Source organism: Dromaius novaehollandiae, chromosome 11 (assembly GCF_036370855.1).
Source record: "Dromaius novaehollandiae isolate bDroNov1 chromosome 11, bDroNov1.hap1, whole genome shotgun sequence".
NCBI classification, from domain to species: domain Eukaryota; kingdom Metazoa; phylum Chordata; class Aves; order Casuariiformes; family Dromaiidae; genus Dromaius; species Dromaius novaehollandiae.
In genome coordinates, this window is record NC_088108.1 from 19332765 (window position 1) to 19359953 (window position 27189).

The 27189-nt window shown below is 34.7% G+C and overlaps 1 protein-coding gene across 3 annotated transcripts in view; it reads left to right on the plus strand.

The window, feature by feature from the left end:
- Positions 1 to 27189, plus strand: part of DIAPH2 (diaphanous related formin 2) — a 291784-nt gene that overhangs the window by 168481 nt on the left and 96114 nt on the right. For all 3 annotated transcript variants that reach the window (XM_064518290.1, XM_064518291.1, XM_064518292.1), the window contains one exon: positions 8339 to 8504. In XM_064518290.1, the coding sequence (XP_064374360.1) occupies positions 8339 to 8504 (166 nt within the window). The remainder of the gene's footprint in view (positions 1 to 8338; positions 8505 to 27189) is intronic.

Sequence of the window (27189 nt, forward strand, 5' to 3'; positions counted from 1 at the left end):
TACAAGGCAGTGCTTTCTTTTAAGCTTTGTAAATAGGCTTTTTTTTTCAGCAGATTTAAATATTAATCTTCTAACAGTGTTGGCAGTGACATGATATGTATTGAACTAACTGACAATAAGTTATAGACCCTTTTATATAAAGGATGGATCACCAGCTTCAATTTGTTACCAATTAGTGGCTGCCAGAACATACTATAACCTGCTGGCAGGTTGTCAGAATGAGTAAAATAAATCTTTGGCTTGATTCTTGTTCCTGGTGTCACCTGTATCCATCCTGAAGAAGAGAATATAGTTGATTTTATCCATCCTGCAAAAATGCTGAAAAAATAAGAAAGTCACCTCCTCATCGGAGCTTCAAAACTTTGGACTATAGAGATTTCGCACTGCTTCATCCATTCATGGCATCCATGGTTATTATTGTTGCCCATATATACATGAGCATACCATGGCATTCCATTTTTATACATGAAAACATATAGCTGAGAAGCAAGGCGATGTTTTACTTCCATTAAAGATTATGTTACTGTAATTAACAATATTAATAAAACAATCTCTGTAAAGTGCAGCTGAAGATACTTAATATTGAAGGCAGGGGTTTTAAGTATCATCTATCACTTTTAATATTAGATTAATGTTTGCATTTTTAGGTAGAATACCAAAATTCTTGATGTCTATACAAAGACAAGACTACACTTTTATTTATAGAAAGTTATTTTGCTTGGTAGTGTCATTAATGGGGAGACAAGAGACTTCTTAAAATTGTAAATTAGTTATAGATTACTGTAATTTATGATAAAAATGAAGATACATTTTACCAAAAAAACACCACCCAACTTAATTTTTATGGATGGAAAAACATATTCAGAATTTACAAAACAAAAGTTAAAATAATCAACAAAGGCGTTTCCCTAAGATAGAAGGTTACACACTATAGATAATAGACCGACCAGTTTTATACTGGTGAGATTTATACACTGATATGTTTGTTTTATACCCAAGTTGTAATTTTATCAAAACATTAACTGTTGGTACATTAGTTACTTGAGGCATTTCAGATGTATCTGTCCCTTTAAAGAGCTGGAGTATGTATGTGTGTGTATATATATACAAACATATGTATCTTCAGAATAATAAAGTGGTATTATGACATGCAGCTGCATTCCCTCCTACTTGAAGTACTGTTGACATTAATTCCATAGTTCAGTTCAGGACAGGAGAGAAACATTCAAACATGTAATTTGTCATGGAAATTTTAATAAGCCAGTTATAATTAAACTCTATTATCTGAGACGCAGAACATTCTGATAGAAATTGTCATTATCAGAACAGTAAAAGGCGTGCTTGAGAGTTTGAAGTAACTACCAGAATAATAAATTATTTCAAATTATAAATTTAGCAAAGCATGAAAGAATACATTTTGACATATATATTTTCAGTCTTGCACTGTTTAGGATTATGAAGGTTTGGAGCTTTATCATTGCATAATGATATAGCTCATGTTCATGGACATGTCTCACTCCTCAGTACAGCTTTAACAGCCTGAAGCTTAAAACAAACAAAACCCAAGAAGTGTTTCAAAGATGCATTACTTAAAAAAAAAAAAAAAAAAAAAAAAAAAAAAAAAGAAAAAAAAATAGTGAATTACTTTAGCAATAGGTATGCATTACCAATTATCATGTTGTAAATATAAATTGCAGAATTGACTAGAGTTTTATCTAAGAAACTGCAGTGTGTGATGTAAGGTACCACTGTAGAAGCAAACAGTTTGAAATGTACAAATCCATGGCACCTATAAAGGCAGACTTGCGCAAGTGTACTGTGAATCTCCAGAGGACTTCCACTGAAGTCATGTTTCCGTTTTTTCAGTGAACCTGTGTTGTCTTTCGAGAACAGTTCCTGTCTGTAATGTGTATTAGGATCACTGTGTAGAGCAGAGTAACAAACCTTGAAACATTTAGTGAAGCTGAGCTTAATGGAAAAATAGGTAGGTCAAATATTTAAATAAATAAACTTTAGGTGGCTTTGCTTTCCAGACTCCTAGAAAATGCCACACTGATTATTATTTACCTCCTCATTATAGTGCTAATTTGTATAATTTGGTAAGTACTCTGAATCTTTGCTCATTAGGCTGAGTATATTTAAAAATGAGGATGTCTTGCATCTTTCCTCCCAGTGGACATTTACTTTCCCCTGCGCTTTGTTTTTGCTCTCCATTAGGAGTAAATCCATCTGTAGCATAATGCCAGCTGCCTCTTAAACTAATTTTGTGTGTAAGCACAAACTTCTGAGAAACAAGCATTAAATGAAAAGCTCTCCCAATGGAAAGCTGCTTTCACCTGTTTCAGCTTCCTGTAACCAGTAGCTGGAAGGTCCTGTCAGGAGAATTGCTGTTCAGTCTTTGAAGTGTTACTGAAAAGTGTAAAGAAATTTTTGGCAGACTCCTTTCCTTTCTTGGTCTCTCAATGCATCATTCATTCTTCTGTAAGTACCAAAGACAGCAGCACTTTGCTTTACTGCTTCATACCTACAGTTGACCCTACAGTCAACATCCCTGAAATTGCATTTGCGATAGGCAGTGTATTACCCTGGCGAGAGACCTGCTTAACTATTGCAACACCAGTGCATTTTTTATAATGATAGTAAAACTGCTGGTGCTCTTGCTGCTCTGCCATATTCATTGTTGATGAATGCCAAGTGTCAGTGTTCGCTTTCATTTTCTTTGTAAATGCTGACAGCAATAGGTCTGGCCTTTGGACATGTGAGCTTTTCTGCATATTCAAGTACTTTATTTTTCAAGTTATATGTTCATATGAAATTCATAGCAGATGTTATGGTTGAAGTAGTAACTATCCCTACAACAGGTTTGGGGTCTTTAACCTTGATTAATCTTTCTTCTTCTTACCTATTTACATGGAAGAGACCAGTAGATAGCATGGAAGTAGCATGATGGTATTCCCAATATGGACATACAGAATTTAAATCTAGTATTGGTAGTAACTGATGATTCCTTACCTCTGACATTTTGTGGCACTTGTATCCTTTTGCTTGCTTAACCATTGACTTAATGACTGAAAATATCTCCTCTGTAAGTACAGCTGGCTTTATAGGGTCATACTAACATTTCCCTGTATTCTGACACCAGTGCTATACTTAGTATTCTTAAATGAAGGGAATAATGAATTAGACGAAAACTCACTCCAGATTTCCTCATGTATTAGGGAATTTAAACATGATTTTTCCCTTCGTGATGGTCATCAGTGTCAACACAACCACAGAACTGGATGGAAGCTTATGTTTGACAGCAAATGTAAAAGCAAACAAATAAAAAAATCTTTAAAAAATTTGAAGAAAAAAAAGGAGCAAGGAAGTTTCTCAGCCTCTCTTTTATCAGAAAGAGACAGCAAAACCTAGAGTTAGTAGATAACTGAAATTTGGCAGCAGAAGTTAATAGACTAATGAAATATATGTTAATGGAATTGCACATATGTGTGTCTTAGTAGTTTAAAAGAAATAACGTTTTCTTCTGTTACATCTGGTTTGCATTTTAATTTACTTTAGAATTCTCTAGAGACGGCATAAAATAAACCTTGCTGTATTATAAAATTATTATTATTTTTTTTAATTTGAGGATAAAATGTTGAAACCAGCGAAGTAGGAGATCACTTTTGGAAGACAGCTGTAAATTTTAAACTAAAATAATACTTGGTCAAAAATTCTAATTTGGCACTTAGAAAATCTAAGTGATTCCGTATCATTGCCGTCCTCAGTAGTGTTAAAATGAGAGAGGGAAATGTATTAAAGGGCATAAACTTTCCTTTATCCTAGTACCCACTGAAATAAATGTCAAAGCTTCCCTAGGGATTATATGTGCAGAGTTCCTCTGATGGTGATTAGATACAGTTCTATTACTGTTGCAACGGTGTTTTTCATGTCCTTAGTAAAGAAATAGCTCTCCATATCTTCAAATATACAAGTCCATTTTGCTGGGTTACGTGAGACTTTCTAGGAAACTTGGCAAAATTCAAGGGAACTAGATGTGGTAGTAAAGATGGAATAATTTTTTCAAGATATTTTTTCATAAAGCTATGTACTGTGAAGTGTTGGTTTAGGATTTTTTTTATGGTTATGAAAGAATGTACTGAATATGTATACAGGAAAATCAAGCTTGAAAATAAAATTATTCCTCTTAGCTTAACAATCATCTTTGCACTTGATAGTTTTGTGATTTTTTTTTCAGAATAATAAGAATAAAACCTTTGTATGGTTATTAATGGAGCATTGATTAAAATGCTAGTCCATAGTAATGAAAACTGTTGGTATTAACAGTATTTTTATTATGTATAGTTTTGATAGCTTAGATATTTTTTGCTGTTTATTCTTGAAGTGGTTTTTTTGCTGTTTATTCTTGAAGTGGTATAGACAGTTTTCTGGCTTTCTTGCTCTGGAATTATTGTAGTGACTAAATATTTACAATAACTTAAAGTACATTTCAGGAAAACATTTCAAATTATTAGCATTTTATAAATATGAAGAAATAAGAAGTATATATAGTGTTACAGAGAGTAACTTTGTAATATTGCATTGTGTGTGACCTTGGAAACCCTTGTCTCTACAGCACTGACGTGTTTGCTGCAAGATTAAGTAGCGTTTAAAATATTACATTCTCTTTTTGGTCATCATGCTTATCCATTTTGCCCACATGCTTTTGTCTTATAAGCCATCTGTGAAAGGTATTTCTTACCTGTTTGCAATTTCCTACTTATTGTATGAAAAGTACTAACGTTGAATTTATATGTTTCTACAGTGTTACTTTGTTAAATATTTCCTAATTTTCAGGATTCAAAATACTGTTTTTTCCTTTTTAACATGTACTTACTGTCATTGCTGATGTTGAATGTGCAGGCTGAATGGAGTATTTGATTTTGGGAGCTTTGTCTAAAAGAACTACTTTCAAACCTAGAATGTCTGGAATATTTTAAGTTTTTTCTTCACTTTCTTTCAGATTTTTATGTCATTTGTAGTATTAATTTGGTTTTATATTACATTGTCAGAGTTTTTTTTAGAAAGGAACCATAAATGTCTTGTATAATTATGTACGTTATTTCTTTTCTCAGTTTTTTTCATGAATTGTTCAAGATAGTAGTCTGACTGTAAAGCACTTCCTGTTTTTCTAAGAAATTTTTAGGCTGTGTTCAGTAATACAGTAATGTGTCTTTATTACCTGCTTAATGCATTCTTGCTCTTAAATGTTCATTTTCTCTGTATACAGCCAATTGTCATTGAAGACTGAACTATTCCAAGTTTGTCTTGTACTAAAATGAGAGATTCAACAGTTGAAACACAAGATTCTAATCAAGCAGGTTAAAATTCACTTAACTAATCTGAAAATATAGATATTACTGAAATTTTTGCACTAGTAAGAAACTATGTAGGTGCAACTTACTATTTCAAAATCTTGACGTTTATATATTAGGATTCGTGGCCTTGTTGATTTCTTCTTTTTGGAGATCTAAATGAACAGTGTAATCTAGCAGAAAAATAAATCTTGCATAAAATACATCCTTCAAGTTTAATCTTTTTACAGAGAAACTTCTAAATAAATATCTATGTAAGTTGCAATAGTTACCTTGAAAAGATAGGCTGGTGTATTTTGTATAGGGCCACTATAATCTGGGGTTTGTATTTTTTTTTCTTTGATCCCTCCACTTTTGCCTGCAGTCGTTTTGTATGTACTCTGTGTTTGAGACCTTGGTGGGAGGGAACTCAGGCTATCATTAGGTATACCTGCTATTAATACGCTACTGAGGTTGTCATGAAGAAGAAGTGATTAGTTGGTAAAGTAAGTTTCTTGGGAGGAAAATGTATATTATATATAATTTTCTGGCTTGCTTTTAAGAACCAATTTTTAAATGACTGTTCAGGTGCCCTCATATTAGTTACAGAGCAGGAAAATCCAAGTGAAATATTATGTCTCTTTCCAATAAAATGTGTTTTCAGCCTTGATACTCTCACATGTAGCTGGTGAAATGATATAGCCTTTTAAGTACTCCACAGTATCCAAATACCGACAAGATGTTGTGTATGGAATGTCTAGATTTCCTTTCTTTATTAAAACAACTTGTCAACTATTTTCTGAAGAATCATTTTTGGTTTTACTTTAATCTCCAAATAAAAGGTTTATATTTCTCTGTATGTTTCATTCCCCTAATTAGTTTCCAGGTTGTTTGTTGGTTTGCGGAGAGATAGAGATCGCAAAGATATTATGTAATTCTAAATATGATACTAGGCAGAAACTCAAATTAGAGACTCAAGTGTGGGGAAAGCTTGAAGAATGAGCTCTGCTGTATTAAGTATCAAAGAATCCACATGGAAGAAGATCATTACAAATGAAAGCCACAGGGAGCCAGGCTGCATGATTTTTGTAGCTCAAGGAACAACTTGTATCTTTTGTTCTTGGGTTTTGATATGTACAGCATAACACTTTAATCAGCTACAATTCAGTTTCAACAGAACTAGTTGAATCGTGTGCTAGCTGTTTTTTGCAGTGATTTGTGGCTTTATATCTCTGTGGATATAAACAACCCACAACAAATTAAAACAGCATATTGAATCTTATTAGCCTTAAGGAAAAACAATATTTCGCTTAGTAGCTTGAACCATTTATGTATTTATAAATAAATTGTTCTAAAACTAATTTTTTCATGTAGGAAAAATATGATACTTTTCTATTTAAAATGATTTTGCCAAAGTTTTAATGATGACTGCTGGGGTGGAAGTCCATCTGTTTCATTTCTAGACTGTCTTCAATTACTAATAAAGATGTGTAATATACTGTGACTTTGTAACAGTATCATTTCATGGAAGTAAAAACAGCTTAGGTAGTTCTTTCAGGATGAGATAGAGAGAGAACATACCCTCAGCCTTGTAAACTTCCGTAGTGCTTCATTTCCGACTGTACAACAGCTCATTACATGCTTATCATTAGCACTTTCTTGTGGAAAGGTGTTGGCTGTTTGTGTCTCCAACTTCATATTGGTGAGAATTTCTAACTCGCAGTTTGAGTTGATTTTTACTATCTATTTGCAGTAGATATTTGTGTGTTTTATTTTGCAGTGCATTTTAGTAGTTGGCAAATGTTACCCACTTTTTACTTCTACTAGAATGGACAAACATCTGGGCATTCTTTAGAGAATAAGATTTGTCTTCAGATTTGTCTTCCTGTCCTGTTGCATTTGCTCTTTCTTGCTAGTTTAAAACTTCTAAGTTTTTTAGGAATTTGTTCTAAACCAGCTTGAAAAAGAGAGATTACTTATCTCTGCATCTTACATCACTTTATCATCTTTGTACCACTAACACTTTGCTATAAATTCAACTGTGACCACATAATGTACCTATTTTAAACATACAAGGGGACATAAATGCTTTTCAACTGTGGTAATGTATTTCATATAATTTGTGAGTTAAAATAGACTGTTAATAAACTAACAGGATCAAGGAAGTGTTACGAATTGAGTTTCTGCCTGAATTGAGTTACATTTATTCTATGTTGCAGCTCCTTTTTCTGAGGAGGGTTTTTTTTTCCATTTTTAATCTTCTTTCCTAAGGGAAAAAAAATGCTTACATTGCCCCACACTATGTTTTTGCTTCTAATAATTTTTCATAGACGTTTGTCAATTCTGGATAACTGGGATAGAGGGCTGGATGTTCCATTTTTACAAGTTCTGTGAAGATAAACAGGTAAAGAGGAGAGAGAATGCCCCAAATCAGTGTATCCAATACAGGAAGCTTGAGGCATGAGCTGAGCTGGGTGTTCAGGCATTAAAGAATCCACGAAGAAGGCACACATCTGTAATAAAAGCCATGGGAAATCACGCTTATTACCACATTATTTTGCAAGTGGTAGCTATGCGCGATTAGATACAAATAAAATGTGTTCATGATAGGAGGGACATAGGCAGAACAGGGTATAGTAGCCATTTTTTCAAAACAAGATAATTTTCAGCTTCTCTTTTCATAGTGTGTGAACATCAATCACTTTATTAGAAGAAAAATATCCAAGATATTTTGAAATTTTGTAAAGTCAGTTGCATAGTCTACTAATTTAATGGAAAAGTGTGCTGCCTTATGTCAGATCTCACTCACAGACGTGAAAAAACTAATACCTAAAAATGGCATGTTTGTTAGCAGGACAGTACTAGCAAATTTCCCAGTTTCACTAACCTAGGTCCTGAGTGTGTGTGCGTGTTTTTTTTTTTTTTTTTGGTCTTTTTTTTAAAAAAAACTTGTTTGAATTTTTCCCATTGATTACATTTGAACTGTTTTCCTTAACAAAAACCTACAGCTTTGCTAAGAGTGCCCGAGACCAATACGAAAAATTGTCCAATATGCACAACAACATGACTAAGTTGTATGAAAACTTGGGAGAATACTTCACCTTTGATCCCAAAGCAATAAGCATAGAAGAATTCTTTGGTGATCTGAGCAACTTCAGAACCCTATTTTTGGTGAGTAAAGTCTGCAAAACAGTGTGTGTGTGTGTGTGTGTGTGTGTGTGTGTATATATACACACGTGTGTGTGTATATTTTCTCTCTTGGGTTCTTCCAATTTTAATCTCATCCTGCACTCTCTTTATTTCTAATGTTATAATTAGCTTTGTGTTTTGTTCCTGTGGCAGGAAACTAGAAGCATGTCTCCAAACTTATTTTGGTTTTGGTCAATGGTAACTATCGTCTCTTCTTCCAGCCTGTAACTTGCAAACTTGAACGTCAGTTTGATCGATACATATAAGTAATAGCGTAGAAACTATCTTTCTCTGTTTAAAAAAAATTTGCCTGTTGGTTAATGCACAACAAATACATGATACCTCAAAGTCGTTACAAAAACATGTTAAAATTGGAACCTGAATCAACATGCCTCCATTTGCATTGTGTTAGTCTGGTATCAAGCACTGTGGTGCTAAGGCTGAGACTTTCATGATGAAATCTATATTTCTGATATAATTTCTGAAGCTAATGTAGATGCTTATATTACTATTGTCAGTCAGTATGGCTGAGAGCAGTGTTTTTTTTTTTTAATAAAGGAATTTAAGAGAATTTCATTTTAAGCACCTAAGTTTTTAAATGGATTTAATGTCACCTTTACATGTGGCTGTCTGGGAGCCATAATCAACTACACCATAGGAAGTATATAGGGAAAACAGATGTGGGGAATGTCACATTGTATCTCTAGAGAATGTTAAAATCACTTTGAAATACCACTGCATACGCCGTTTACCATACAGCTGTAGCTCACAGATCTCTGTCCAGTAGCTGGATGAATTTATCAAGTAACCATAAGGACTTTCAGTATAATAACACCCAACTTTAAAGCTTAATTTTAGTACATACAGTTTACTTTATTAGAAAAGTTCATTTTAAATCAGCCGAAGTTGTTCTTTTTCTGTGAGCAAATAACCAATTCTTTTATAATTAGTAAGTCTGCCAACACATCAGTGTGAAGACTTGTCAAGAACAGGAATAGTTGTCACGAGCTATTTCAATGCATTTACTTTTTCATAAATTAAAGGCTTAATTTTTCAAATGTGGATAGCTAAATTTGGAAATCTTGAAGTAGATAATACTGCTCTAACTTAACTAATGGAAACAGACTTCAAATTAGCAATATCCAAATATCAGGGTAAAAATCTGTCCTCAACTATGTGTAAACTGCTGAGGCTGATGGAAGTCAGAAAGCAAATATTCAAGCTTTCTAGAAGATGTATTAGAATGGAAAATAAAAGTATTTAAGCAAAATTGGAAGGATTTTTCTTCCTTTCGACTTCCTTGAGATTTGGCTAAGGGCCTGTTGTTCTTCATGGAATCACGGAATGGTTGAGGTTGGAAGGGACCTCTGGAGATCATCTAGTCCAACCCCTCTGCTAAAGCAGGGTCGCCTGGAGCACGTTGCATGGAATCGCGTCCAGGCAGGTTTTGAATATCTCCAGAGAAGGAGACTGTTATGGAAGTTAGGCTCACCAGCCACCATGACAGGGTCTGACCCTAGGTCCTGCTTGGAGTCAAATCAAAGCAAATTAAATAAATAAATTTTAATGATGTGAGTGCAGTAATTACAGCTCGAGCTGGGTGGCTCTGAAGAGGGACCCCGAACAAAGAAATCCCTGGGCAATTATAACTTTCCAATCTAAGTTCTTCACCCCTCATGCAGTAGTTCAGACCAATAGTAATATTCAGGTCTGGGGTCTCTTGCTCCTTATTGGGTCTCATCACTGTATCTAGGCAGGCTGTTTCTTTCCTTGTCTTTACTGTTGAGGTTTCTGCTGATGGATGTGCCTTCGTTCCTTGTTGGGTCCTACCGTTGTCTCTCAAGGTCCTGACGAGGAGGTGGTAGTTCCGGACTATAACAAATAATGCTGCCCCAGCAGTGGGAGGAGGCTTTGTTTCTCAAGGTCCTGATGCCCTGCACAGGCCTTATTTCAGAGTTTTGACATCCTCCCTTTTGGAGTATGAGGCACAGGAACACAGACTGCTTGTAACTCCCTTTCCAGCTTGAACCAGTTCTGGGGCCCTTTCTTACTGAACTAGGCAAAAGTTCCTTATGTTATCTGAGTGCGGCCTAAGCCTTCAGCAAATTTAGCTCCTCATGCTAAGCAAGTTTTATAGAAGTTGTGCTAAGCGACTACCTCTAGACAGCTTCAGTTCAATCATCTCCTTAACAGAGACTCCACAACCTCTCTGGGCATCCTCTTCCAGTGCTGTGTCACCCACTGGGCCCAAGCCAGTCTTCAGTGATTATCGCAGAATTTCTGGGCATACTAGATGAGAGATTCATGCAGTGCTTTGGAGTGACTGAGTAATAGCAGGAAAAAAAAAGATGCAATGTTTAAGGATTTCAGTGGGTAAAGATAAGAAATTAAATATTAAATGCTATGACTCTGCTAGGAACAAAGATGCAATATTCATGTGACATTTCCAAGTGAGCCTGCAAGAGAGAAGGAACATGCAATGCATTATCTTCTGATCTAAGTTCCCATATCTGCAAAGGCAGAATCCAGGTTATTTTGTCATCTATTTATTTTTATACTTTCCATACAATATCAACACTATATTGCTGACTGTCCATGTCTAAACTCATGGAATTATGTAGGCTGGACCTAAGGAGGTTATCTAGTCCAACTTTCTGCCCAAAGCAGGTCAAGTTAGAGCAGGTTGCACAGGACCTTGTCTGGTCAAGTTTTAAGCATCTCCAGGGATGGAGACTCCTCAGCCTCTCTGTGTCCCTGTTCCAGTGTTTGACCACATCTGCGTTTGGAAAATAAATAAATGAATAAAATTTCCCACATTCTAGCTTCTGTCTGTTGTCTCTTGTCCTATCACTGGGCACCCATGAGAAGAGTCTAGATCTGTCTTCTCTACAGCCTCCCAGCATGATAGTTGTAGACAGCAATAAAATCTGCCCTGAGCTGCCTTCTCTTAACGGCAAACAAACCTAGTTCTCTTGGCCTCCCCTTGCGTGTCATGTGCTCTAGTCCCCTGACCATTCTGGTGGCGTCTGTTCGACTCACTCTGGTGTTTCTGTATCTGTCTTGTACTGGGGATCCCGAAAAAAGGTCACCAGATTTGTTTTCACGAAAACCAAATAGAGGGAAAGAATCACTTCTATTCAACGTGCTGACTACACTCTTACGTAGGCTATTATGTGTTCAGCCTTCTCTGCTGCATACTGCTGTCTCATGTTCAACTTGTCCACGAGGAACCCCCTTTATTTTCTGCAAAGCAACTTTCTAGGATTGCATTTACGTTACAGTTGCACTTAGGAGTAAGTAGAAGACTTGGACTGCAAACTGTGGAGAGTTTTGTTTTGTTTTGTTTTTAACTTGGTTGAATTTCATAAAAACTAGCTGAGAATAGGATGTCAGGATTTGGGTTTCTGTGCAGCTTATATGCCTATACTCAAAGGATGATTTTCATTTGGCCTGAATCATCCTAGTTCCATTTTTTTATTTTTAACTTTTTTTCAAATATTTGCTAATTTACCTCATTCAAATGAGGTCCTGTTTCAGGAACATTTGGTGAATTAAAAGTGTGCGTACCTAAATGACATGCTTCTAAATCTAGACTATTCAGGTGTCTTTGAATATTAGCGCATTTAATACAGAACGCAGGTAAGTATAGTATGACATGGGAGGAAGGGAGTGTATTTAGCCACAGAAGAGTTTTAATTTGCATTGAGAATAAATTTCTCTTCAGTATGAGCACAGCTCATTTCTACTTATAACAAGGCTTCAGGTACACAATTCTCACTGGTTTAGGAAGCTGTTAAAGATTAGGGCATTTATAAGTTTATTTTATTTTCAAGCACTGAAATAGCTATAGCCATCAGAATAATAAAGGTGCTTGCTGCTTGTGCAAACTACTGTTAATTATTATTCCCAATTTGCACATAATCCTCTGATTAATGTTATGTGCATGTGTATGATTTTTACTTCTGCAAATATTTCTCTGTGGATATGGAGAAGTGGTGTAAACTGTAGAAACTACTCTGATCATTAACACTGAGAAACATTTATCCAGGTTTTATTTGCCAGGATCCTTCTGTGTTCTTTATATATGAGTGCAAAATGCTTGTGTCGTGAGTACTAGATAGTACCCAAAGCAGACAATGCCATTTGTCTTGCTTTTTTAACAGGAGAGGAAGAGGCTGTTGTGGAGATATTCAGCATGATTTTATCAGTGCTTACCATGGGATTAGATTGAGATTAGGCAGTCCAGTTAAGTCCTGTTCTTTCGCTAGACATAGTTTCAAGGAAGTATTTTTATATATTTTCAGTAATTGCACCTGCTTTTAGTTTTTTGCAAATGTAATACATCTTTTTTATGTCATTTATATACTAAATCAGTTTTAATTGATTTTTCCTTCTTTTTAAAATTTAGGTATAAACATTACCTATTATGACCAAAGGAATCTAATTTCTGTGGGTATTTAAATCTGTATATCTACATGAATCATTTCTGGATTAATTTATTCCATTGACTTTGCTTCTAAATGATTTCCTAGTCACTGAGAACCACAATAACCGCACAAGTATGTTCTCATAATCCTTGGTGTGAGGTTGTCATGTTCTGATAATGTCTCATCAAAACCCATCATCATGTGGTGTAAATACCTTCAACAAATTAATGCATTGCAAAACATAATTGCCTTATTGCCTAATTAGCATAAAGTGCCTTCTGTGTTAAGGGGAAATAATTATAGATGCAAACTTCTGTTACTCTCGCAAACAAAGATCCCAATCAACCAGTTTTTTCAGGGATTGAGTGCCTTTCTGCTTTTGGAGTTTCTGAAAACCTATTTTGTGGTCAGCACTTATTAGGATAGTCATACGGTATTTATGTTTTACATAGTATTAATAAACTGCAATAAAATGCATTTCTAGGCCTGAAGATTAAGCCAAAGACCAAGTCTCTGTAAATAAATCTAGTTTATCAAGACAGAATTATCAGGTTCTATGTTCTGGTTTGGACTATTAACTTGCATTCTAAACAGAAAAGATCGACCACAAAGAATGTTCCCTCATTTCTAGAAATGTAGGGCTAAGTTTTTGCATTGCTTTATATTTTTAGAATGCAATTATCTATTAAGATATTCTAATGCTTTGTATTGCTCTAAATAGTTAATTATATCTGTCTGATGCTATGGTCTTTAACATTTTTATCTGTCCTTCATCTTTTAAGCCTCTTTTTAAAAAGTTATTAAATAAGGAAATGAATTTGGATTGTGTGTATGATGCATGCTAATTTAAATATTAATGATTCTATTAAAAGAAAGATATAAGGACTTATGTAGCTTAAGGAGACACCTTTTTTGTCCTTGGCATCATTTGTGCTTTAGTCAATTCACTTCTTCAGATATGTACAGTAGAAGTAATAATTGTAATTTTTTAATCAAACTTATTTTATTCACCAGAATAGAACCTTACAGACTTTAGTGGCATAAAGATTCTTGTTTCTGGATTAAAATTTTTTCCAGATACTTGAGGAAGGCCTAAGGCAATCATTAAAAACTTCACAGTACAATATCTATATTTCCTATAAGAAAAAATTACTAAAAATAAGATTTCCTGCAACATTTTGATGCTTGTGAGAAGTTTCTCAAAAACAAGGAGATAATTGATTGAAGTTTAAGGACAAATCTAGAAATCACAGCGAAACTAATTTACTCTGTGGAATTTACTATCAAAAGCTATAACCACAGATAAGCATTCAGGAGTAATCAGAAAAGTAATAGTATTATAAAAAAAAATGTTTTCAGAATACCAGTGCTATGTTACAGAAGGCATTATTTGCTCTGTTTAATAGAGGAGGAAAATGGCCGTCACAACAAGGGGCTTTTTTGTGGTGTTTTGGATTTTTTTTTCCAGATTTTTGCTTTTTAGTACAGCTATAATGTTTTTAAAGACTTTTTTTTTCCCCACAAACAAAGCATGTGTGCTTGATTACATAGTAAAAGATATTATTTAAACTTTATGTTGAGAGGTTCACAGGTGCAACCCTTTCTTTCATTTAATGTCATATATAGCATCTACAAATATTCCCTAGAGCATGCCCATATTTATTAAATATGCCAGTTTCAGGTAGGGGTAATGCCTACATGCTTCCTCTAGTTGGTTACGGCATGTTACAACGGACTATTCTTGTGCTTTGAGGAGGCTGTTGTTAACAACAACAACTGCTTTACAATACAGCATGTTCTAACTGAAACTTCAGCATATGTAATTTTAGGTAATTGGCATTTTGTGAGCACTTTGGATTTAAACATAGTCCTTTTAAAATGTCTTGATTGACAACAGCCATTACTTGTATTTTCCCCATGCTGCTGATGTAAAAGCCAGAATATTGACTTAAGAGACTGCTGATTGTCTTCGTAATGACAATTTTTCTTTCCCTTTTCATTTGCAACTGCAGATAAGATTCTTACATAGAATCATACAATTCAGCTAGTGCATTTGAAACAGATGAAATATATATGAATATTTTTAAAGATGAACTTAGAATTAAATCACAGGGCAGATCCCCAGATCACAGAGAGAATTCTGTATATATAAAATGTGTATGTTTGGAGCTTGAGTCTTGTACTGCTGATACTGAACTATTTTAATGTTTAGAAAGCATCTGGTCGGTGGTAAACTCATGTTAGAGACTGTGACAAGCATTAAACAAGTGCCATATATTGAATGGAAAACAATACCATTTTTTGATTATTTGAAATTAAAAATATATGCATGCATCTTTTCTACTTATTTGCCTTCTGTAAGTTGTTCATTGCATATGACAGGTACAATGCTTAATAAATACACCTCCCCATGGTCCAATGTTCAGGAGTTGTTAGACTGAATGACAAGATTTACAGGATATAAGGAAAAAAATCCGTAACGGTCAGTATTGTTGTTTTATCTTTAATCCTTCTGATCAAAGGATATCAACAACAGGAAAAAAAATTCCTTTGGGTCCAGTAGTTTTTCTTCACAAGTTATTTTTCAAAAAAATCTTCCATGTAAGTAAGTGGTTATTCCACTATCCCTAAACAACAGGAGGAAAGTAAATTGTAAGAGAGGCAGTGTAGGCTGATACAGTAGTTGACCTTTCTCAGTTTCTTTGTGAGCCCTATTGACTGGCACTGGAACATTTTCTATACTTGAGAAACTGGGGCAGTGCGACTTCTTTTTCCAGAAAGGGACAATTACCCCAGAAGTTCTAACTTATTTACAGATGTTTTCTTTTTTGTTGCTTTAGATATATATAAAACACTTCCTGACAATACAAAGTTTTCAGTAAAATACCTAATTATTCTCTCTGACCAAGGCTTGTATCACCACCTTACTAGCTTTGCTTGAGAGAGGAAAAAATATTTTTTGTTTTGTTCTGTGATGCTAACATCATAGCAGAAAAAGGTACTGTGTAGTTAGAAGGTCACAATTTAAGTAACGCCTTTAAAACTGCAAAACTGTCCATCATATGATTGCAAATAGTTAATTAAACTGACAGCATTTCTGACCAATACTCTAATCAAATCTTCCTTGTGAGCCATTGCAATTCAATGAGCTACACTATAGTGAATCTGTTTAGATAGGCAGATAGCAGAAACAGAATTGTCTTTGTTTCGATTATGTATGCTGTATGTGCTTCCATTTTATCCTTAACCTTCTCTACCCTTTTTGCTTAAAGCATAAGTAGAGCCAAGGATGTGGTGAGATAACTCAATAAAGTTTGCATCACTTTACCTTAGAAACTCTCTTTACCTCTTACCTTCAAAAATCCTGTCCTCCTTGCTTTTTAAATGGCTATGCTGTTTCTTGCTCACTCTCTTTTTCCTAAGGTTAGGTAGAATATTTAAACATTAGATGTGAATTTCTAACTAGATGTTTCCTGATACTTCTGTATCACCTCTGTCTGGGTTTGATTTTGTGCCCAGGTACCTCTTGATAACCTCACTGTGTTCAAGGAATATCACAAGCAATAAGTAAAGCAATTCAGCACGAGGACTTTCCTTTGCAAGTGGAACACAATTCAAAATCAAATCTGAAAAAAGTATGTTTCTTCTTCTCTGTCAGAGCTGAAAATAACAGGGAAATTGATTTGAAAGGCAGCAATAACTTATTTTTCTCTTCACAGTTAAAATAGCATATCCACTGAGTAAGAATATTCCTTTCATGTTTAGGACTATTTTGAGGGAAACATGGTTTTTAGCTAATGTTCATGTAGTCCTTTCTTCCACTGAAAGTACACTCAAATTTCCGTTGTCCTTGGTTTGCAAGATAACCGTAGGACAATTGCAACTTGTGCCATTTGGTTTGGTGTCGTTTGGGGCTCTTCCCAAATAATGACTATTTGGGTGTCTGAAGCAAGATGTCATTTCGTTCTTTTCTTGGTTTTTCACTTTAACCGTCTCTTACAAGCTTTTTATCAAACAATCTGAAATATTTTAAATCTATGTTATTTTCTGAATGTTTGTTTCTGTTGCTAGTAGTGTATTTAAAGACATCTCCCAAATCTGTGATGTCTCCATTTACAAATGCACCTAGGTTTCCCTTTAATCAAATTGTATGCTTCATGAAAGCTATATGAAATATACTTTAGCATTGGACAGGAAATGATTTCCTTTTTTCTCATACAGCTCTTAAAGGTAAATCAGATGTTTTGGAAATCTTTGCTCCTTGGCCTCTCTCTTTAATGCAGATAGACTTAAAGGCGAATTCAGAGTCTAAAACCAATGTTGTAATAATGTCTATTAGAATAGTTGGGTAGACTTTGAAGAGCTAACAACAGGCATCTAGAGGCACAGTTGTTAGGAAATGCAGAGAAGCTCTTTTCTTCAGTGGAATGATATTTTGATATCTGGTAAATTACCAGTGGTGACTGCTTCCCTCATGTAGAAAACATTTGTGTAAAGGCAGCTGTTCGAATAAAGCATTAAATCTTTAAATTACATTATAAATGTAGTTAGGGAGAAAGGGATGTATTCTAGTATAAGTAAATATTTAAGCAGATGAGTGACTCATCAATTGGCAATATGAGAGATAAACTGCCCTTTTTTGTCAACTGATTGTTAGTGTGTGGCTGGGATACTTTACAGTAAGCCTGTAAGATCCAGAAAATGGAACTCCAAAAGAAAAGATACAATATGTTAAATCATCCCTAAACTGTCAATTTTTCTTGGGCCACAAGGACCTTTGTCTTCTGAAGTTTTATAAGATTTATGCTCTGTAAAAGCCAGTAAACAGAGCATCTGTTATACTGCCTTCATAAGAAAAATCTTTTTCACGACAGTAGATCCAGCATCTGGAGTATAAACGCCTCTATAAGCCCTTTTCTTTCTAATATTTGTTTGCTCTTAAGTTGCTTCAAAATAAGTTGCACGCTCTGTGACTCAGGGATTGCTTCTCTGTGGCTTTTTGAAAAGCGTCCCTTGATACAGTGGGTCATTGGCTACAGTAATATAAATGAATGACTATATAATGCATAGATTAATACATAATAGTAGTATGTTTTATTGTGAAAATACATAAAGTCAAGCTAAACTGTCAGGTTTCAGTAAATTGAGTTTAATTCAGAGGTGGCATAAAAGAAATTATGTATTCACTCTTCTCCCTTGGTTGTTTTGTCTGGGGATATGTTTTCTTCCTTCTGTCTAAAAAGCAGCAGTTCCTTAAAGTAGTCTGAAAGATACCAGTTTCTAACTAGAAGAAAGCTATGAAAAAATAAAGAATAATCAACGTGAAGTATTTTCTGCAGTAAAATGTCTCAAGAGGCAATATCAAAACTGAAATGTTGTCCTTACTAAGAAGCAGTATGTAGCACAAAAAAAAAAAAAAGAAAAAAAAAAAAGAAATTGTAATGTTATAAGCTCTCAAAATTGTCATCTGAGTGTATATATCCAGCTTGTGGCTAGGAGCTTTTATTTAGCATGATCTTCAACAAATCAAGAAAGTTGGGTATAGGCTAGAAAAGTTTATAAATAGTGGTATCATATTGGAAGGGAAGGAATTCAGATATGGGCAGTAACACATCAACTTTATGAACAAGTTGTTAGAGCTGCTAGATGACAAATGGTCTGATGTAATAGGTAAAGGTGGCATTTCTCTTGAAAGATGTCCGAAAGATATCTTGAAAAAAATATTTTAAACAATGAATTGCAGTATATTGCATTTGCAGGCATTTATAGGTAGGCAAGTGTAGGAATAGCAGTAGCACAGATGGGATTGGGATTTGTTTCTGACAACGCTAACTTGCTTCTGTAGCAGTGATAGGCCTTGTGGCCGAGGAAAATGCAATAGATGTCATATGTTCGATGTTAGTGAGGTCTTTGATTGAATGCTAGTTTCAGTAGTATAGGAAAACAAGGTCTAGAGGAAACTGTGGTCTTAAGCTCCCTAAATCTTGAAAAGGGACAGGATTAAAAACTTTCTTTAGTATTTTCCATTAACTGGTTTTAGCTGGCTCTCCAGTCAGCGTGCTGACTGCAGTGAGTCTCATTCAATCAGATCATTATTCCCAGGCATCATTTTGGAAGTTTATAGCATTTCAGTAAGGATTGTGCATTCCACTCTGGAAACCAGGCATAGTTTGGGATTTTGAGTATTGCAGTACTTAAATTGTGAATCTAACCCAGATGTTAAAGACCACTTGTAAACCAGAAGACTTCGTTACCTGCTCGAAGTTCCTCCCTTTGGCAAGATTCTACATTTAAGAGACATCACCCTAAAAGATGCCTACAATCTACAGATGCTTACAGCATTCACACATCACATTAGTGCCTTTTATTGCCTGAAATGCTCTCTTTGGGTCTTAGGTTAGAAGAAATCTAACCTCTTTAAAATCTCCACAAGGGAATTTCATGTACTTTCATCCTCTTCATTCTGTGTGTTCATATATCATATTAAGATAATAATTTGATAATTTGAATGTGTTTGACTTAATTGTGATTTCAGATTGATCACTGTTATTGCATCTTCAATTAGCTTGCTGATGTTGTAGTAAATTAGCTTATTCACTTCCTTAAGTTTGTATTTGCTTGCTTATCATGTTTAGAAAAATCCAAAACAAACTGTTAGATTTGGATTATTCTGTCAAATTATAATATGAAACATGAAGTGGAAGGTATAAGAAACCTTGGGAAGAATTTGCAGATAAATGACTGTATCCTTTCAGTGTTGTATTTTTCCATGTTTACCATTTCTTTTGTGTGTAATGCTGAAGTTTCTTTAGAAAGTCGATCAGCTCTTGAAGGCAGCCTGTAAAATCTTCCAAACCCATGGATTTTCATTCTGGTATTTAAATATTTTATATAAATGTAGACTGTGCCCTTTAGTAATTCTTACAGTCACTGTTTCATCAAGAATGTCTTTTGTCTCTGATTTGTCAGGAATTTCTGGTAGCAAACTCTGAATCCTTTCAACACATCATGTTCAAGGTCATTGTGAGAGAAAATAATTCCCTTTTCCCACTTGATTTATGCATTTTTAGGAACATATTTTACAGAGTTACCTTAAGATGAATACAGGCATGTTAAGAATTTTAATAGATTGTGCTTGTGCAGGGAAGGTTTCATGTGCTGGCCTACTGATTTGTCTCTTCCTTAGCTCATAAAGATCATTTTTTGGAATGAAACAGTAATTTGTCTGCTGTGGTCCTTGATTTTTCTGCTAGGATTTTAGCAAAGCAGCTAAATTGCATTTTTTTGTTTTGTTTAAAAATCTTATTTTTCTTGCTTTAAATGGCAAGAATACAGTTTTGTCAGTATATAAGTATGTATTTTAGCTCTCCCTCTCTTTCAGTAATAACTTGAATTAAATGTGTGTCAATTATGATATCCAAATACTGATTTGAAAGAGCTATTAAAGCAGTCCCAGGTCTGTCCACTTGAGGGCTATTTAGTGAAGTAATTATTCAAACGTATAATGTTAAGTAATTAAGATGTACAGTATAGATGGTTTTTAATTGTTAACCTTGAACTTCATTCATTAAACATGGAAGTCCTCTTTCTCCTAACGCTGCTAGATTGTTTTCAGTATTCTTGCAATATTGCTGACTGCCAATAGTAGAACCCTCCTCCCCACCTGAACAGCAACATTTCCTGGAAGTCTTAACTTCTAATGGCATCCCCAAGATGTTCCGTGTCAGATGTAATGCATGAACCACAGGGCAGTATCTCAAACATAATTTTTCCTACTTACTGTTTCATACCCACCCATCAGGAAATTCCATTTACCTGCTTTTCTTTAATATCAGCTTATCGTATCTCTTTTCCGTTATTGTCGTAAGGATAATAATGTATTTGGATATATTATCCTCCATGGAATACTAATGAAAAAGATTTTTTTGTACCTCTGAACTGTTTGAACAATCTGCTGTATTTTAAACTCTATTGCTATAGATTAACTTCTAACTTCCAGTTAATCAGAGTTCACTGTTTCTAATGACATAAAAAGGCTTTTTTTTTTTTTTCTTGGAGCCTCAGATCACATATTTTGCAGTTGCAAGGCAAATTTAAGGCAGGCCTGAGGGAACACAGACAGCCTTCATTATTGGTGCATGACCGCTTTGTAGCCAACTGCATCGTTAATATCCAAGGAGATTTGTGCATTATGGTTTGTTTTCTTTCTTCTTGTTTTTAATAATTTACCTTCGAGAGTCTATTTACAACCCGGTTCCTGTGCAAAGATCTGTCTGTCTGTCAAAATTCAAGATGTGTACAGCATGTAAGGGATGCATTAATTTTTTAGTTGTTTCTTAAGGAAGCCAAGTTTTAAGTTGGCAATCCTGAGTGCAAGAGCGTTACTTCAGTGAATCCTAATAAACGCAAGGGGAGGCATCAAATTGCATGCCCCTTCAACCATCTGCCTTAGCAGCAGATAATTTTTCTTGATGAAATTTTTCTCTACTAGTAGAGATAATCATTTGTTTTGTATTAAAAAAGCTCAGAGAACCTTTCTACATGTAAATAGCAAAACTGCATGCTGTTCTGCACCAACAAAAATAGAGGATCTTAATTGGCACCAAAAAAGGCTTCGTGTGTAAGAGGGAGAGATATATATAAATAAAAATAAGAAACTTTAAATAACTAGTCTTATTCGCCTACTTCTTCACAAAATACTTGGTCTATAAATACCATGACTCTGTGATAGTAGATAGTTACGTCAGAATTAAATTTTTCATTTAAAATATTTTTAATCAAAAAGCAAGTTTTATCCTGATTATTAAACAGATTTTCAGAAGTGAATCTTAAAATTTTAAATGATTTTTTTCTATAGATACTTAAGATGCTTTTGTTTTGGGAATCAAATATCTAGGAAAAAAGTTGGTGCTGTAAAAATCCTTTTGTTAGGTAAGAGTGTAATATCTCTTTTTTAATTCAATACTGCTGCTTTTACAATACATTACTTACATGATAGAGAGTAGTAGATTCCTAAAAAACACAAATATTTTAGTCCAAGAAATTTTGCATAGCAAAGCATATGCAATCATGAGTCTTTATTCATGGGGAAAAAAATTTGTAGCATCTGATTCAAAGTTGTTTTCACTGATTTTTTTTCTCTCTCTCCCTGCCATCACCCCCCTTTTTCTTCATACCCTGACTGAAAAGGAGAAACTTCAGTTAAAGTTAAAATAAACTTTAATCAACTCACCCTTCAAACATAATCCTGAAAAAGACAACCACAACATCAGATGTGCTTTTTCAGCCTTTCTTTCATACTTACTGCTTTCCTCATGGAGATGTAATCCTGACTGCAGTGATCTTTTTACAAAGGAAAATAGATGATAAAGCCCTCTTGTAGACAAAAACAATTTTGAACTGTTTCATTAAACAATGAACATGTTTCTGTTTCTTGAGATTCACTTGACATTGGTTTTAGAGTTTGTATGGGCTTACATATGTTTAAGAAGACAGTGTTTGGATGAGTACTTCTCAAAATATTTTCCAAAGCCTTTGGGAAGGCTTTTATTCTTAGCTCTGAGTTGCTTCTTGCTTTGTGACATTTATTTTTAACTGTTACACTAGTATGTTATTCTTTTGCCCTTTAAGTCTGAATTTTTGCCCTTAGTTTATATTTTTTTGCTCAAAATATAAATGTGTATATATATATAGTTGTATAGTGTACACCTATCAACACTAGTATATGCTTTGTCACCACTGAGCTACATTGCAATAACAAAAATGCCTTGCTCTCACTTTCTCATTCACTCTCACTTGCGCTCTCTCAATTTGCAACTACAGAATTTTTTTTTCCAATATTAAAACTGATCTCTACCTTTGAGTAATTAGGTAACTTGACCTGTAGACTTGCATAGAAAGGGTATCTCTGGCATTCAGTACTCAAAAATACCCTCATTACCTTGAATTGTACTACATTGTGTTATAAGAATTCCACTGAAGGAACACAATTTGGAAGTAAATAAATATAGAGAAAAAGTATAAAAGTCTGGTAGAAAAGAGAGGTGAAAGCAAAAGGAGGTTTCTGTATTTCTTCTGGTCTCTATTCCTTGTTTCTCTCTCATTTCTATGTTCTCCCCAGCAAGATGGAAGTGCTATCCAACTGCAAAAATAGTGTTCCGTTTCCTACATCTGAAATTTTTCTGTGTTCTCTAGAAGCTCAAGTGTGAGGAGGAAAAAAGTATTTTTTTTAACGATCAAACAAAACTTTTTAGGTGGCTAATAATGCCATTATCTCTGGTACACAAAATTCCACTTCTGTCATGAATATATTACTACCTAGAAAGCAATAACTGAAGAATCACACAAACAGGAAAATACCAAAAGATGAGTGGGTTGTTTCTGTGAGTAATAGGATGCAATTAACACACTTTTATTATTTTTTAAATTCAAACATTGCTCTACTGTAACTTGTGGTTTTAATGCGCATGTTTCTGTGCTTTGGTTATCCTAAATTAAGCATTTGGTATGTGAACTCCTCTGTAAAGAATCAGAGTCCAAATGATAGTTATGTGTATTTAGCAAAGATTAGTTGGAAGTTAGCAGATGTGTTTTAGAGTAGAAACTATAATTAAGTTTCTAGGTATTTCAAAGATAGGCTTTTATTTAAAAAAATTAAAAGGAGACCTCTTAAAATTGAAGTTAGTGAAAGAAACCTTCAGATCATGTTGCTTTTCTCCATCTTTTCTTTTCAAAGGACTTAAAAACTAGATTTCCTAGTGCATTGTTTCCCTAATATTATTTTCTTAGCTTCTTAAGCATGTAGTCTTCAATTCTTCTATATGTGGCTGCCCCCACTCCCCAACCCTCCGTAAGACCTTATTTCCTGCAAAGATGATGAAACCTATTATTTCTGACTTTTATGGGAAATAAACTGAACCGCTAATGTGATTCTGATCTCTTCCAGCAATCCTGACTTGACCTCTGTGCTGTAGACAGTGTGAGTGAACTAGCACGTATTCAGTAGAACAATATTTCTAAACACAGAGTTTTGGCTGTGTTTTTTTATCCTTGCAATGGCAGGGTTGTGGGAACCATTGCTTTGTTCTCCTAGTGGTACTTATGCTGCAAGTATCTTCATTACTTTAGCAAGAGCAGAAAACCTGCTTGTCTGGGTGCCATTGGTTGAGTGAACTAGAGGATTCCATTGAAATGGGCCAACTTTTTTTTAGTGATATTTTTATTGTAGTTTTTTATTACCGCTCAAAGTGAGTTTTTCTCACTGACAAGCAGCTTGCGGCACTTTGGGAAATAAGGTTTCTTTAAGACATGAAACGTGTAAAAACAAGGATGAAGTGTAAAAAATGGAAATGGCAAAGTTGTTGAGGGAAATTGTAAGATATAGAAATTAAGGTATTTAATTTAATTTTTTGCTGGTGAGTTTTGCTATCTCTAAAAATATTCTTAAGGGATGCAGAATGCATTTCTGTGGACACTTTAGATTATGCTACTAAAATGATTTAGAAATTCAATTTAAAGTGGCATTTTTTTACATAAAAGTAAAAATGGCAGTCATACCTCCTGTTACTTTGCAGGATAAATGATGATAGGTTGATTATATTACATGTAGTCGGCAGCATACATAAAAGCAGATAGATGTCTTTTAAAACTCAACGAATTCAGTTTTTCTCAAACTTAATGATAACATTAAAAGGAATTTTGTGATTCTCATTTTTTGTCACATTTTTACTTTTTATGTTATAATAGTTGGAGTTCCCGCTGATGTTACTGTTTAGATAAGTTTTTGTAGAACTAGTTTGTTACTGCTGTTTGAAAACATCAGCCTTGAAATATGTGCACGTACGTGATCATAGATTGAGCACTGCGTAAATCGCAGTGCAAGTTTGGTGCAGCTTGGCGTTGTGCAGCCCAGCTCACCTTTAGAACTGCGGAGCCCATGTTTCGCAGCATGGTAAGGCATGTGCAGAATGAGGTCGCCTTTAGATTAGAAATGGTTATGTTTGTCCACAATCTGGAGCTCCAGAAAGTTGGGAAAGAGTAAATAGTGAAGAGATAGAAGCCACAAGAGAGGGAACAAAAACCCTTTATAGCAAAAACTTTGAAGGAAGCTTACATGATTTATGCTGTAATTCAGGCAGAGCAAATGCTGCACAAATCACTATATATGAGTCAAAATTCCCTCTGTCTTTATTCACAATCATCTTCAATCAGCTTCCAAGAAAGTATGATGAGATTTGTTATCAATATTAATTCAAATGTAAAGTATGCTTATGAATTCAGATGAATGTATATTTATTTTGCTTTCAGCACATAAGTAACTTGAAGACAACTGGGAATGTGTTCCTGTAAATGATGATTTATTTCAAGCTTTCATCCAGCTCTGGCTAAATATGCAGTGGTAAATGACATAGCAAATACGAAACAGGAGTCAGACTGACTGATGGAGAGTAGTGACGACCGTGCGGGTGTGACGCCCTGTAGGGATTTCTCTCTCCTCCTTTGGAGAGGGCCCCATTAGATCCCTCCAGACCGTGTGTTGCTTTAATACCCCTTTGCTACAACCCATACCTGAGCCACGTCAGTCAGAAAAAGCTCTAGTATTTCTGATCAGCACTTAGTGGATTTTTACCTGCTGTCCCCGACTCTCCTTGTTTAGTCTCTGAGCTGCTTCTGGGAAGGGAGTAATAGTATATGAAGATGTTCTAAAACATTTCTATTCTGGAAGAAAATAAAATACAAAGGAAGGTGGATCTTGAAGAATTAATGGATAGCGCAGTTTGACCTCTTTGCTCTTCATCTTGCTACATGTGCCTCTGTCGCGGGTTTTGTTTTGCTTGTTTTTGTGGGTATGTATGAATGCCTGCCTGTATGTGAGGGGGTGGATGTTGGTAGGTGAACGCATGTGTACTCTCAGCACACATTTATCACTGTTTTGTTATCTTACAAATCTTACAAATCTTCAGGAAGATTAAATCTGTATTTTGAGTGACTTTTGTTTGAAAAATCATGGGTAGCCAGCATATTTTATGAACTGCAGTGAGTATCTTCATATAATCCCCCTTGCAACTAGGACTTAATCTGGCCCTCAGTAAATTTTCACATACATGAACTTTCAAGCTTGTTTTTTATAGCTCCTAGTTCAGTCTACTGTAGCCTTCCTGTTATAAAATGTGACAGAATCCATGATCTAATCATGGGATGTCAGTGGCTGGTGGGCTACCAATTTGTTCAGCCATGATACTGCTTATTTGCTTTCTCTCGTAAGATTGTGGGCATTTACTTTCATTACAGCCTGTGAAGTTGCACTAAAATGAAATCTCTGTCAAGTATGATTGAATGTGCAGAGAACTGTCCAAAAACAAAAAGGATAAAACATTGATTTTCTCCTTTAATACTGTTTTCCCCTTTCTAGAAAAAAAGGTTGTTTTTGTTAGTGAGTTGGCTATGTGATGGTAGAGCAAATACAGTTCTCTGTCCAGTTCTCACTTGGATTTACAATTAATGTCACTGGTAACTGTGTTATCCAGCATCTCTGCAAAGCAGTATCAGTTATTAAATAAGGTGCCGTGCTAGTATTTTACCTCAGTGAACTCTTGAAATGGCATGTCCATACTGAAATATGCTGTCCCCTGGATGAGTGGATATTCAGTATTTGGAGGTACTTGGGAGTGCTGGATTACCAAATACTGATATAACTTGTATAAATCTTAACACTTAAAAGTGGTTTAGATAGGATTTTCTTTTGCAAATGACAGTTGTTGCCCATAGTTCGTTGCTAACCTCTATGCAGCACACAGAATAGTGATCTTCCATTTATAATCATATGAAATGTCACTTCTGAAGAATTTATTGGGCTGCCTAATACCAGTCTAGGCCTCACATCTCCTACGGGAATTTTACTTGTGGAATAACAGCAGATATATTTGTTTTACTTGTGGAATAATAGATATATTCATTGGAATATTTACATATCCACAAAGAAATCCTTTTCTTTTTATGTATTTATGAACTTGTATGATTTTTCTAGTTTCTAGGAGGAAAAAAAATGTTGAAATAGAAACCATTTATTCTATGCCCTGTGCTTAGTAAGTATTGACTGTTCAGCTTTTTAAGCTTTTTAAGCTACAGCATCATTAATGAGCATGTGTCCTGTTGATGCTGGACATTTTTGGATCCAATACCTTTTTTATTTTATTGTTATTACTTCTTTATTGCACATAATGAATTGGACTCCTGAAATC